We start from the raw sequence: 15180 nt of genomic DNA on the forward strand, positions 1-15180 counted from the left end.
CACACACACACACACAGAGCTGATAACGGCTGGCCTCTTGAAGACCCAGATGTTGCAGTGGGATTTAATGCATCAAAACTACTGTACTCAATGTTTTTGTGTTGTACTCTTAACACTGTTTTGCCTGCTGCTGCGCACGTGTGACCTGCTGTGCATGTGTGTGTGTGTGTGTTAGTGTGAGTGTCTGGCTAAAAGCAGCAAAGAGTTAAGAAGCTTTGTCATCTGTTGAAGTACTTAAAGTGAGTGAGAGAGCGAGAGCATGATAGCATGAGGATGTGAAACAATGTGTGAACAGTAGGGAGGTAAAGAGACACTGACAAAGAGCGCACCAGAGAAATAGATGGAGTGAGTGACAGGAGGGCAGGTGAGGAAAGAAAATTGTTTTTAAAAATCCTAAAATAAAAGCAAAGAGAAACCGAGACGAGAGAAGAGAGAGAAAGAGATAGAGAGGTCGTTGGTTTGTGGATTAAGTCGGGTTAAAGAGGATTAGTGCCTGTTTTGTTTTGGTTTGGTAGTAAAATCACATGAATGTCAGTCACCACTGGCTGCTGCTGACACACCAGCTCACACCGCTGATTCAATTCACCACAGAGTTCACACACTGAAACATACCTGCTGTGGAAACTGGACCAGAGGAAGAGGAGGAAGAAGAAGAGGTGGTAAGTTCTTCTCCTTAAAGAGTTTTGAGTCTTATATTTTTACTCTTCTCCATATGCTAACATGCTCACAATAACAATGCCGAAAGCTGATGTGTAGCAAGTATAATGTTTACTGTGTTCACTGTCAATTAATTTGCATTTTCCTGAATTGCCACAAACCAACTGACAAATAATGAATATTTTAGCTTTGCACGGATGGTAATCCAAGCTCCAAGTTACAGGTCGTTCCTGTTGTGGAAACATGCCTTCAAAACCTTGAGTCCAGGTGGCCAACTTAGTCCAAGAAGTTGTCAAAAATCCAGCAAAGTGGTAAATAGAGGATCAGTATGAATGTTACAAAAACAATTCATATGACTGTTTTCTGATCTGCCACCTCTGGCTACAGTTTGGTTAAGTTTAGGCAACTAAAACTTAAGATTCAGGGAAACGGCTGCACTGACACAACCTTCCTAAATGCTGCCCTCACACTTTGGGCAAAAGTCAGTCATGTTTAAGACATTAGGCATTTAGAATTTTACTGTTTAAAACCACAAACATATCCCTATTTAATAAAAATCTACAAAACACTTCTGTATCACACTGACAGTTAAAGTAGGCCTAAAGTACAACAGAGTTTAAGCAGCAGAAACAAGGCCAGGCTTTATAGCTCTGTAAGGCTGCGTGACGTAGTCAGTTGACTTTTCATGACTTTCAGGTCTGTTAATGGAAACTCTTCCTGAGCAGCGTCAGTGGAAACAGAAGCTGAGCCAAGATAATAGGCTAAAGAGGAGACGTAACTTCAAATTAGTCCACATTTAGAAACCTGCTGCTGTAAAAGGAAGTGCTAAAATAACACAAGGGGTGTTTAAAATCTTCAAGTCTTTCATATAAAGAAAATCCTGTTGTTGGGGGACATGTAACATACTCTAATAAAATTACTGATTATTAACACTCACAGTGGAATATCAAGGATGTTATCAGCTGATTTATGACTTTGAAAATGATAACACTGGTAGGGCTTTTGTATTTTTCAGCTCATCTTGAGTAAGTTTAAAGGGGCAATAAATCCAATTTTATAGACTAAACTGGTGATAACATACAGTATGATCATATATTGGCCGTTTTGATGGATTTGATTTGATCAGGTTGTTGATAAATTAACTAAAAGCATCTTCTACATGTAACAAGACACTCATACAATTTGGTTTATTTATTTATTTTCACATTTATTTATTTTTAGTTTTCATGTTTAAAAAGGAACTTTAATAAAAAAGTTAATGATTAGACGTGTGTGTGTGTGTGTGTGTATATATATATATATATATACACTAATATATGTTTAGTCTAAAAGTAGTCAAATACAGATATTATGTATATAAATACAAATATTGGCTTTTTAAAAATATTTTAAAATCAAAAAAATTTAAATTTTTCTCTGTATTAAGTTGAAACTGACAGAAGTATATGGTATCCATCATTCTTAATTTCACATTGAAAATAACTGAAACTTTACTTTGGATTTGCCATTTTACATTATTTAATACAATAAAACAAATGAAAATAGCATGGCCAAAAATATTGGTACTCTTTAGTTAATATTTTGTAGCACAGCCTTTGGAGGCAATAACTGCAGTCAAACGCTTTCTGTAACTCTGAATAAGGTTTCTACACTTCTCCACTGGTAGTTCGGCCCACTCTTCTTGAGCAAACTGCTTCAGTTCTCTCAGGTTTGATGGCTGCCGTCTCCCAACTGCAAGTTTCAGCTCTTTCCACAGATGTTCAATGGGATTCAGATCAGGACTCATAGCAGGTCACTTCAGGACGGGTCAACGTTTTCTTCTCATCCACTCTGGGGTGTTTTTTGATGTATGTGTGGGGTTGTTATCCTGCTGGAAAACCCATAACCTGCAACCAAGACACAGCTTTCTGACATTGGGCTGTATGTTTCGCTCCAAGGTGCCTTCATAGTCTTCTGATTTCATTGTGTCCTGCACAGATTCAAGGCACCCAGTGCCTGAGGCAGCAAAGCAACCCCAAAACATCACTTAGCTTCCTCCATGTTCCATGGTAGGCATGGTGTCCTTTTCTTTGAAGGCTTCATTTTTTTCTTCTGTAAACAAACAGGGTTGGTGTGATTTACCAAAAATCTCTGATTTTTATCTGTCCAAAGCACATTCTCCCAGAAGGACTGTGGCTTGTCAACATGCATTTTGGCAAAGTCCAGTCTGGCTTTTTTGTGTCTCTCTCTTAGAAGTGGGGTCTTCCTGGGTCTTCTACCAATGGAGCCCATTTTCATTCAGACAGTGACAGATAGTGCGACTTGAAACTACTGTACTTTGAACTTAAAGATCAGCTTGGATCTGTATTGAAGTTCTTTCTCAACCAGATAGAACCTTCTGTTCTATCTCTCCAATTTTCCTGTTGCGACCACGTCCAGAGATGTTGGCTACAATTCCATCAGCCTTAAACTTCTTAATAATATTGGCAATAGTGGTTTTGGAGATGGTCTTGTAACCTTTACGTGGTTACTACCTTTTTTCTAATGTCTTCAAACCACTCTCTAGTTTTCCTTTTGTTTTCCATGTTCAATGTGATGCACACAGTGGCACAAAACAGCAGAGTGAGTCATTTTCTCCTTTTAAACTGGCTGCATGAGTGATTATAAGATTGACACCTGTGATACTGATTAAAACACAATAGTCTGCTTAAAGTATCACTACAAATCAATTATTTCTGATTAATTGTTTGTGTGTATTTGTGTTTGCAAACTTCCTTGACTCAAGTTGCCCAGTGAGGAATAGGAAGGGTAAGAAAGTATTTTATACGATCAGAGTACAATAGGAGAATAGAAAGTTATTTAAATTATTACCCAATCTGTCAGTTATAAACATCCATTTGAATTAGCAACTTCTGTCCAACTTTTTCTATGCAGTGATCCATCAAAAACATTTGTATTTAGTATCAGTTTCACCTCCATATGATTACTTTAGACAATATGGCAAAACACAGGCCTGCTACTAGCCCTATGTGAACTTCTTTTGCAGTCAAAACATGTTGCATGCAGTTACATGCTAAATCAGCTCTTGATTAGATCATTTCTGTGTATCATGTATCATATCTGTGTACATGAAACTAAGAAACATTTAGCAGTTATTTCAGTTCATGTAGTTTAAGAATGACATTTAGTTTGTTAGTGAAAGGTTGTTATATGATGTAGAGCATTAGATATATGCATCTTGACACTGTTGCCTCAGACCAGATTATGATTAATTTTGTGCCTCTGAACCTTCCACACAACTGAAAGTTGCTTTACATTTATTTTCAGTGAACTAAGCTTTTTTTCGTCTGTGGTGATTCTGTGGCTGGACAATCACCATGAGACAAGCTATGGAGGATGGTGAGAAGCACACACACACACACACATCCCTATATGAGCTTCTATTTTACTCCTAGCATAAAGCTAATTGAATTCTAGTCTTAACCCTGAACTCAGGTCTAAATCCTGACCCGGGCTTAATTTGAATTTAATCTTGTCTAAAGCCTAATTCAGATGGTATTAGTCTCTCGGTCACTGTGGGGTCAGGCCTCCTCAGTCATGTTAATCCTGTCTGGCCCAAACATGTCTGTTTTTCACCTTCTGCTCTGGAGAAACATCCAGCCTCAAACATCTGCCGTGATATCACTATAAACTCCTGTTGACCAGTGTCACATATTGTATTTGCCATGGTGAGGCTTCAGTGTCTTATTTCTTTCACTTTTTGGTGGCAGTGTTCATCATTGGATATACCCTGTAGCCTACATGAATTGCTCCACTTTATCTGAATGTCCTGGTTGTCATGGTGTTCATCTGTTAGTTTAGAACTCATCTAAAATGATACATGATATCAACGAGGGGCCCTGCAAATACTTTTTAGACACATCTGTCAGAAAAACAATCGTCTCACAGCACAGTTTGATTAAATCTCAATCTTTTACCCACCACCTAGAGGAGTGAAGAAAATCAAACTCATTTTAAAAACAAGACTAAGATGCAGAGGAGAAAATGCAGTGCCACACCAGCGAATTGCTATTTTCCTGCAGTGCACTTAGGTTATATCCTCAACTGTGCAGGTTTGGTATCTTTGTGACTCACCGTGCATCAACTACTGTTTGCCTGCTCAGAGCAGGTCTACAGATTGGGACCTTGTGTTCCATAATATTTTGTCACAATTTGGTGAATAATAAACCTTTCTAAAATCACACAAACCCATGTACATTCACATTCTGCTCTTTTTTCTACTTACATCATCAGCATATCCAGAAAAATGAATTCAACTTAAAAAAGAGTCATCATCTGCTGTTTGAAGCATATTTTAAGCTGCTGTATCCATATTTTTACATCCTGGACAACAAGTTTCCTCTGGGGAAAAGTCTCTGCAGGATTTCAAACTATCAGTGCATCATGACCGGGAAAGCCCTGTGTTTAAAGGGGATGAAAGCAAATGTGATATGCCATGATTGTCAACACGCCGGCTTATAAAGTGTGATAAAGTATTCTTTGTGTGCCACGGATGCATGCGATGAACCTAGCCATGAAATTACTTAAAGTGTGCTGTGACACTTGACTGCAATCTGTGCCACGAAAATTGGGTCTTAAAATTCTACAGCCAGACAAGCAGACTGTGAGGCTGTAATGCTTGTTACAAAAAATGTTGGTGGATGAAAAATGGAGATGCAGCTTTGGCTATATTCAATGCCAGTGTTTTTAAAATTCTCACTTCCTACATTACTTGAGTATGGCAACTACTGTATGGTTAAGGTTTAGGTAAGTGGTCATGGCAAATATACTATAGATATTGTATAGTAGGGGTAAGATTTGGCAACTAAAACACTTAGTGTCCCAACATGGATTTGCAATCATTCATGGCAAATGTTGCATTAGCCGTAAATCATGAGTTGTCCAAGTACTCAATTCGTAGGGGTACTGGGCTGCCTGTCATAAACTGAAGTAGACAAGAGGATATTCAGAAAGATTGGTGGATCTAGATGAACAGACAGGGGGGTCACCAAAGTCATTAGGGTTCATCTTGTGCGGACCATGACTGTCTGTACCAAATTTTATGCTAATATAAACAATGACAGTTAAACTAAAAATGGCTATCATATATGTAATATAATATTTGAAGAGATATTTTACTCCAGACCAAAGTGTTGGGCTGTACAGCCAGTATTGCCATCCAGAACACAGAAATATCCAAAACTGTGGCTAAAAATGTTTCTTATGCTCTCAAATTGAACATCTTCATTTCTTTTAAATTTTTTCTTGTGCTTTTTCTGCAGGTGTCAGTGAAGTGCTGTCCAGTGTGGTGGAGGATGTCGGTCAAGCCATCAGCAGAAACATTAATGGTGCTCAAGTTCTGCATGAACTATTGAGCGCACCGTGGCTGCGCAACCTGCTTAAGGTACAACCTGATTCAAAAGGTGTGCACTAGAACACACCTTGTACAGGTGTCTGTACTTGTATACAGATATACTGCCATCTCCTGGATACTACATGGTAATGTTATTCAGGTTCAGGGACATACCTTTGTTTAGTTAGGGCCCGAGCAAGAAGTGCCCGGGGCAAATGGTTCCTGACATGAAGTGCGAGGAACCTATTGTTTTTGTAGAGATTATTATTATTCTCCATCACCATTGCCTTTTTGAGGGGCTTGGAATGCTCAAAAAAAAAAAAAAAGAAAAGTTCTGTAGTGACTGGGCTAAGGTGTGGCCAGTGGGCTTCATAGCACCCCCAAATGCAGACCCATGTTGGATGTTCATGAAATTTGGTGGGATTATTGCTCTTGTTACTCTGGACATAATACATATTTTTTCAAAGTTTTTTGCTCGACATGAAGTCAGTCATTTTGGATTTTATGCGTCAATTTTCATTTTATGAACACATTTGTGGCCTTTAGGATGCACAAAAACTCACAAAACTTTGCTTCTATGTTCAAACTAGTACATATTTTGCTTAGGATCACAATTGGGCTTATGCATGGTATTTCAGCTAAATAGTGCCCCCTAATTACTTTTACCATTTTTGAGTTGTGTGTGTGTGGCTGTACTGTCTGTGCTGCCGCCGTGTGAGTGACGTGCGTGTTGTGTGTGTGTTAGGGATGTGCAGAGAGCCCAGTATTAGCAGTCGTGTTTGTATTTGTATTCGATTAAAAGTGGAAAGAAGCTTAACAATCCTGGGTTTTTTATACGCTTTTAATTTTAGAAAATCAAAGTGTTACAATAAGTGTTCACGAATAAACTACCTTACGAAGGAGGTCCCCCACAGCAGATCATAGACGCCTGCACTGACTACTGAGCTAAAACTTTACTCATCGCCTCATTGCCTATTTATACACCCATAACACAGAGACAGCACACCATGTAATGTGTAGGGAAGAACTTCAAAGGTGATTCTTGCCTTGCACTTTTCATTTATTGCCTATTTTTTACAACCTAACTTTGTGGAAAGGAGAAGGGAAACAACAGGTTATGGAGAGTCCCTTGAGAGCACTTCGCTTATGTCAGTAGCTCAGTTTTATCTCTGGGGAACACCCCCAACACCAGGAGTGATGTCTAAATAAAGAAATGTGCATCATGTAGCAGGTGGATGTGACTCCCCTTGTTGAGACCTGCTGATAGACGTAACAGTAGGGTGGAGTAGAGAGACTGAAATAGCGATGTAACCGTCTTGCGTGCTGGTATTTGACATGGGTTTTTTTTCTTCCTGAAAACAAATAATTTTTGAAATATTTGTATGAAACAAATACACGTAAAAACCACCCACCTATTTGTGCTTTGCCAAATAACATATTTGTATTCGGGCACACCACTAGTGTGTGTAGCTACACTGTCTGTGCGCTGTGTGCGCAACATGTATGTTGTGTATGTGTGGGGTGGCTGTCTATGCTCTGTGTGTGCAACGTGCATGTTGTGTATATGTGTGGCTGATCTGTCTGTGCTCTGTGTGAACGACATGCATGTTGTGTGGGTTGTCTGTGCTGCAGCAGCTGTGTGCGTGACATGAAACATAGTGCAGCTATGTTCGGAAAATATGATCAGCAAAAAATGGGATATATGAGACTGATCAGGGCTGGTCACCAGTCATGGCCAATTAGCCATACCCTAAGTCCGGCAAGAAGTCCACCATTTTGAATCTACTGTGCATTTTCTTTTCACAAAGTGAATCCATGTGCAGGCATTGTACTTTAACAAATTCCTCTTAGTGATTTAACCTGAGCGACTTCAAATTTGGCAGGTGACATCTAAAGGCCTTTGCGATGCTAAATTGTGAAGCTTTTGAGTTTTCATGGAAGGCCCTTGGCGTGGCATGTCAATCAATTTGCCCAAAATATTTTTGGGGCCTTAAACAGGAAGTTGTTGTTACTTGACTTACATTGTCCAGTCTGCCCCAAATTTCTCAACTTTGATGAGGCCTGAACATATCTTCATGTCAATATTGAGTCATAGTCATAGCACCACGTACTGACAACAGGAAGTCAGCTTTATGTGACAAACATCATCCAATTAACATGAAATTTACATGGTGTGGTCTACACATGAGACATAGCAACCAGTAGCAATACCACGGCACACACGAGGTGCGAGGGCTTGTTCGTCGTTGTTTGCAGCTTTAATTTAATTTAGTTTTTTGGTGAACTTGTTGGTTGTAGCAACCTGAGGGAAATTTCCATTCTATAATTAAAACCTTACACGTGGTGGGTATATTATAAGCTGATTACAGTTGGTTTTTAACTGAATATGTGTACATTTGACTAATTCAGGCCAATAAAAAAATAAATACATAAACGCTTTAGCATTTCTCTCGCAGAATTGTATTCCTCACAGAGAAGGCTTTAAACACATTTTAGACCTTCATGTTGTGTAAATACAATTGGCAGAAAGTATAATGAAACAGCTAACTGATCAAGTAAGATATGAAGAAGAACGTTTTTTTAGAGTCCTTTGGTTTGTGTCATGTCATTATTTAGAGCAATTTGAGCCAAACTGAGGCAAACGAGTTCAGCAAGAAGACTGCAACTAAAAACTACAATACCCATGACACTTACGACGCTATTGCTGTAGGTGCTACCAGAGCCATGATTTCGGGTCAGTGTTCTAACTAATTCAGAACCATTTGTGGTCAGGAACAAAACCTGTTGCTGAATTGATTCAAAATCCAAAACTGAACTGATTCAAATTGCTGAATTTATCCAACAATCACTGAGAGTAAACTTTGATTCTGATTTTTGCTACTCATCTAATTTAGAAACAGCCGTTGATGCTCATTGCTAGTCTAGTATTTAGAACCATTCATCATACCAAACTAACTTTTATCAGAACCAAATCTGTAATTAACAAACAGTACTATAACTATACTATAACTATAATAATAGTTATAGTACTAAAGTTATAGTGCAAATAAGTGATCCAGGAGACTTCATGATTCTATCGTGCAGAACACCAAGGATATTATAAAGAAAAAGAACATTTAATGCTGATTTACAATAGCAGAAAAATACTTCCCAAACACATTCACTTCACTACTCTATAGGTAACACTTTCCTGTGAAGTGATGATATAATTTCCTGTTTTTTCTCTCCAGATTTATGAGTGCCTGTTGCAGTTCCAGAGACTGAAGCCCAGCCCCTTTCTGCCTTATGCCTCAGGACTCTTACACGAGGTTTATATATATACACAAACACATACTACAAAACAAAATCTGTCACTATTCAATTACATTAGATTAGATTAGCAGATTTGCTAATGTATTTTGTGGATGCTAGCATTAGCATGTTTACTGGTTCAGTCACACTGCATGAGTAATTCAACCTTAAAACCTTTGTCCCAATTCCCGTATGTAATGGAGTTGGGAACATATTCTACCCATTCATGTTCTACAACTTGATGTTACCCCAGGAAAATTCAGAAGATCTTCAAAAGCTTTGTCACTGTGGGACTGAAAAAATGGAAAAACAAATTTAATATGTATAGCCTGAAGAAAAAGATTGTGCTGTTACAATATGAACCTGAAGTGTGTCTTAAAGTCCTAAAAAAAAATGTGTTTTGCTTATTATTTTTTCAGTTGGATGTATGATCTTCACTGTGCACAATAATGTATGTGCAGAGTTTTTTTCACATTCATCTGCATATGTGATTCATCTGTGATCACCTTAAATATGAATTTAAAACATGTACCTACATGCAGGATTTGTGATATCACAACTAGTCTGGAGCCAGTCATGGTCCATTATACAACTCATACAAGTACGATGTAAAAACTTGAAGCCTCCAGTACACATACACTGACTTTTCAGTAAAGGGTTAGGTTTAGTAGGTATCTTGTGTCCAATGTTGAACTGGCCTAAAAAATATATATATATATATATATATATATATATATATATATATATATGTATATATATATATATATATATATATATATATATATATATTACACCCCACGGAATTTCTGACTGAACAGACAGTAATGTCAGGGTGTATTGTTGAGTTGTCACCTCTTTAACCTAATTGCTAAAATGTGACATATACTGACATACTGGTGTCTAGCTTTTCTTTCTTAGCATTCTGTCATTTTAAGTTAAAGGCAGTATACAACTCTGAATATGTTGCAAGGTGTAGACAAGTGGGAGACACAAAACTACAGAAAACACAAACTTCTTTTCTCCACTGTGAACACAACAGTTTTTTTTCCCCAAATAAGCTGGCCTTGACTCCTCTCCCAGCCATTTAAACTGCCTGCTACTCTTAATGGGGAAAGATGAGCTGGTTTGATTGTTCACTGAAATCATATGTCACTTGGAATAGGAATTATATGAAACATACTATAACTCCACCTGCTGATTATACTTGAGCATCTGGTTTCAAAAATTAAAAATATTATTAGATCACACCAATGTGCCTCAAGTTTGAGCTTGTTTGCACCCAGTTTGACACCCAATAGGCCAAAGGGTTTGCTGATGTGCTGTCTCCAATTTTTCTCCAGACAGTATTGGTATTAAAATCTGTATTCCTCACTGTCTGCTTGTCTATCTCTCAGATCATGACTGTCATGCAGAGGGCCCACTGTCCCTCTGCTGAAGCTAGAGAGCTCTACAGCCTCCTCAGCTCACCACACATCCAGGTCTGTACTCTCATTTAGTAATATTTGTGCACATCCAAAGCCTGTGCGTAAGCCAGATATGCACAGAATGGAAAAGAGCAGGGCTTGCAGCTCATATTAGATGCTATGTTATAACACCTGTACCTGTCTCTGTGTCATTGTGTCTCTCAGGCCCTCTTGTCATCCCATGACAGCGTAGCCCAGTCAGACTACGGACCTGTTTTACCCCCTCTGCCTGATGAGTTGCCTGAGGACGAGGAGGCCATGAGGATTGTTTGTCTGGTGAAGAATAATCAGCCATTGGTGAGAAAGAGGCATCTTTGTAATTCTCAGTTTAGTGTACTTTTCTAGTTCAGTTTTATGCAGTTGATGAAATTGGTGTATTTTCAAATCTGACGTTAGGGGACTGTAAGGGTGTCTGTCCTTTGCATTTTTCATTAAATCTACTAGAAAAGTTATAAAATGCTTTGACTGGTCAAACTTGGAAACACTGGTTTGCATATCTTATGCCTGAGGAAGAATAAATAAGGAATTTTCTGTTTGTCAGTGCAGCATTCAATATTTCCTCTGAAATAATAGTTTATCTATTCTCCCTATATATAGATCTATAGCTACTGATTGGTCAATGAAGCCTTATGAAGCTTTGGGGCTTTATTTCTGTTTGTGCTAAAAAAATAGACTTGCAGCTTTGGTGCTTTAAACTCAGTAGTGACTTCTGGTGGTTTAAAAAAGTTATAGAAGCCTCTCTGATTTTATGTTTTTAACGTCATGTGTGCAATAAATATCCAAGACACCTACCTATTATTTATTCAATCTGTAATACTCTTGTTTAGAAGTGCTGCAGTAAATGTACATATTATTGTAAAATCACCTGGAGTCCACTGTGGGCTCATATGTTTAACTTCATGGTCAATATTTATCTGACATTTCATATGACTCACATACGATGTGATGTGATTGGAGACTGATATTAATTAAAATATTACTCTTGTACTTGGTAGGCTATAATGTGAAAATGTTCCCATACTTATGACTTTGTCTTTCTAGTGTACATCACCATATTTCTCAGTTATTCTCCTCTCTTCTTATCTCACCAATGTGCATATCACTTGAGCATATTGTTTAGTTGCAAAACTGTCAAACTAATCTGAACTGAAGCGCTCTCTGAAGCATCAGTGATGTTTGATGCTTTGGACGTCATTAGTCACGTGGTATTCTTCATTTGATACAAACTCTGACACAACGTAAAACAGTGCACTTCACTAGAGCGAAACAAGCTCTGGTATCAAGCAAGCTCTTCCCATCACTACTGCTATCATTACCACTAGCTGTTTTCTATCAACATAATGAGGAAATGTTGTTAATGAATGGATTTTCCAAATCACAGAGTGTTGATACCGAACACATCTGTAAAATGTTCACTGACAAAGAATTTCATTTCATTTCCCGCAATATCTGCTGTTGCAGTGTAGTAACCCCTCTTTTGAAGGTTAGGGAAAGATGGCGGTCTTGGTTAAACATTAAAAAACTCAAAAGTGGATTTTATTACCATTTGACCAAAACACAATCTCTCCCTAACCCTAAGGAATAGTTAGGCATTTTGGGATCTCACTTATTCGTTTTCTTTCACATGTTATATCTTGTTTGTGTGATTGGTGTAAAAATGAAATGTAAAAAGGACACATTGCAGGGGGTTATGTGCTGGACAATTTCTTGGCTGAGCACAGTGGCTTTCTTGAGTCTCCACTGGTTCCCTGGCAACCTCACGGTGATGACAGGACTCCAGGAAATAGTCTGGCAACTCCTCCCGTAACACCACAACTTGTCGTTTTTACATTTCGGTTTTTGTGGATTTAAACAAAAGGAGCTATATCATGTTAATTTGTGAACTTAAGAGGTGCTGGTAGGCAGATTTTGTTACCTGTGGAGATAGCCAGGCTAGCTGTTTTCCCTTCTTTCCAGTCTTTGTGCTAAGGTAAGCTAACCGGACACTGGCTATAGTTTCATATTTAACACACACGACAGTGGTATTGATCTTTTCAACTAACTCTCTGCAGACAAGCAAATAAGCATATTTTCCCAAATGTCAAACTATCCTTTAAACATCAGGCTTTTGTTGCCTAAACTTGACTCAGGATGTTTACCCTGGTCTCTGGTGTCAAAGTGATACATATGAGTGAACCTGTGAACATAATCCAGGCAGCAATTACGTTTCCCTACAAAATGTAATTGGTACCATAAAGCAAGTTTTAAACCTTTTTAAACCATACAAAAAAATGAGTTTCTTATCTTTCATTCACCAAGAATGGAGAAGATCGCAGGGGAAATGTGGAAGATGGAGTACAAGTGATTCGTAGTCGGTGGAGCAGCCTTCGTCGCCTCACATTGGAGCGCCTCATCCCTGCGAGGAGGGCATGGTCGAGGGAGGAGCTTAGAGCAACTGAAAGTGAAGCCAGGCTTTTGCCTCTTTCTAGAGGAGGCCAGTCCTGCCCCTTTCTCCCCCGCTATGAGTCAACAGGAAGTTGCTGTTGGTGTCCACAAACCACAGAGCTTTTGAAGAAAGAGTTCAACCAATCAGCTCCCTCTGTCTTCAGTCCCACCCTCTGCACTGGTAAGAGGAGGAGGAGAGAAATATGGTCAATTCATACAATGACCAATCATTTGTCTATTTCCTCATGTCATTCTTTATCCGATCATTCATTTAGCCATTCAGTCACAACTATGTGGATGGACTAAACAGTCCATCCATCAGTATTTTCACTTGTAAATCATGCACTCCATCCATTCATTCATCTATGCATATCTGCATTTGCCTATTCCTTTGACGGAAAGTCCATCTTTTCATTCATCCATTATTTTGGAACGTGACAACCAGTTTACTCATCAATTCATCCACTGTGTATCTTTCAGCGCGCAAAATTCTCTGTATCATCAACAAGTCATGTCACTCATTGTTATAATCAGTTTTTTCATCTTGCCATCATTTGGCTCATTTTTTTAGTTTTTCCTGCATGGCTGGTCTTTTCAGTGATGTGTATTTCCCTTTATGTTGGCATTGAATATGCCAACTTTCTTTCTGTTCTTCTTCTCCCTCCTTACATTGAGGTTCATTTTCAGAGAAACCCAAACACAACGGGGGAGAAGGTAACTCTATTGGAGGGAACAGCGATGACTACGCCCACCCTCCTCCTCCAATACCAGCTTACAGTCTCAGCCTTTCTAACTCCCCTGTCCTATACAAAAAGGGGGCTATAGGTGGACACTCAAGGAACATCCCTACACCTGGCAGAGTCTCCGCTTGTCCTAGGATGAACCCTGTTAGAGCCCACACAGCACCTTCTAGTCCTGCAACTCAGCACTCCACTCGGAAGCAGGGAGTTAGCACTCTGCCTATTTCTGGCAGACAGCATGGGTATCAGACAGGACCTCATAACAGATGCCAAGAAGAATCTCTAAATTGTCCCTCAATGCTCCACTACTCTACTGCTCCACATCACAATGGATGCCAGAACCAACCAAAACAGTCAAAAAACAAGCAGCAGCGGCAACCAAAACACCATCAACATCATCAGCCTCCTGAGCTTACCAAACAGCGCAGCGTGGAAGAGCTTAGGTCCACTGTTCAGACACTGGCCAGCAGTATTGAGCATGGCACTCATGATGTATGCCACCTTGGTCAGAAGATGGTGGCAGCGACAGAGATGATCACTGACAGCGTGGAAGAGAACGCCCAGGCTCTCAACCTGCTGGCTGAGGTGGTTGACAAGCTCCAGGGACTCATTGTGGCCAGCAAACACCCCATGCCATCACCTCCATGCAGGCCAAAACAGCACGCTCCTCCCCAAGCTCCGCCAAGGGTCTCCTCAATCTCTCCAAAAGTAGTGTGCAACCCTGCCACACCTTACCCACATCACCTCTCATTCTCCTCTTCTTCTTCTTGCTCCTCCTCTTCGTCCACATCTATCAGTTCCTGTGCAGATGGCTTTGCAATGTCTAGGAGTCCAAGACGATTGAATGGAGGCTCAAAAAGGATGGTGGTGGCCTTTGGTGCCACCCAGATGGCAGGTGGCAGTGGTAGTAATGGACAGATGAGGCTCAACAATGGAACAGTTTCTAGAGCTCCTTTGGATGTCCAACAAGACTGTAACGGCACAGGCTGCTTGACAAGCAAGAAGAAAAAGAATAAGTAGACTGAAAACAAACTGTCTCCTCTCCTTCTCTGCTCTATTAATGGAAATTGACTATGAAACTGACTAATATACCTCTAGTTCTTTGACTTTTTCAGTCTAAGAAGATTAAGAGAACATTATTCACAAACAGGAAACCACCTATTAAGTTAAGGGACAAAGTTGTATTTTTAACCTTATAAGAGAAGCAGACTTAAATCAATTCTTGGACAACAAA

The 15180-nt window shown here is 39.3% G+C and overlaps 1 protein-coding gene across 1 annotated transcript in view; it reads left to right on the forward strand.

Annotated features, from left to right (window-relative positions):
- The first annotated feature begins 286 nt into the window (after positions 1 to 286).
- LOC122992844 (MAGUK p55 subfamily member 4-like) overlaps positions 287 to 15180 on the forward strand; it is a 35988-nt gene continuing 21094 nt past the window's right edge. Inside the window, exons 1-6 of the mRNA XM_044366833.1 lie at positions 287 to 659; positions 3964 to 4035; positions 5958 to 6079; positions 9259 to 9336; positions 10714 to 10797; positions 10948 to 11079. Of these exons, the coding sequence (XP_044222768.1) occupies positions 4014 to 4035; positions 5958 to 6079; positions 9259 to 9336; positions 10714 to 10797; positions 10948 to 11079 (438 nt within the window). The 5' untranslated portion in view covers positions 287 to 659; positions 3964 to 4013. The remainder of the gene's footprint in view (positions 660 to 3963; positions 4036 to 5957; positions 6080 to 9258; positions 9337 to 10713; positions 10798 to 10947; positions 11080 to 15180) is intronic.

The sequence above is a fragment of the Thunnus albacares genome, chromosome 11 (genome assembly GCF_914725855.1).
Source record: "Thunnus albacares chromosome 11, fThuAlb1.1, whole genome shotgun sequence".
NCBI classification, from domain to species: domain Eukaryota; kingdom Metazoa; phylum Chordata; class Actinopteri; order Scombriformes; family Scombridae; genus Thunnus; species Thunnus albacares.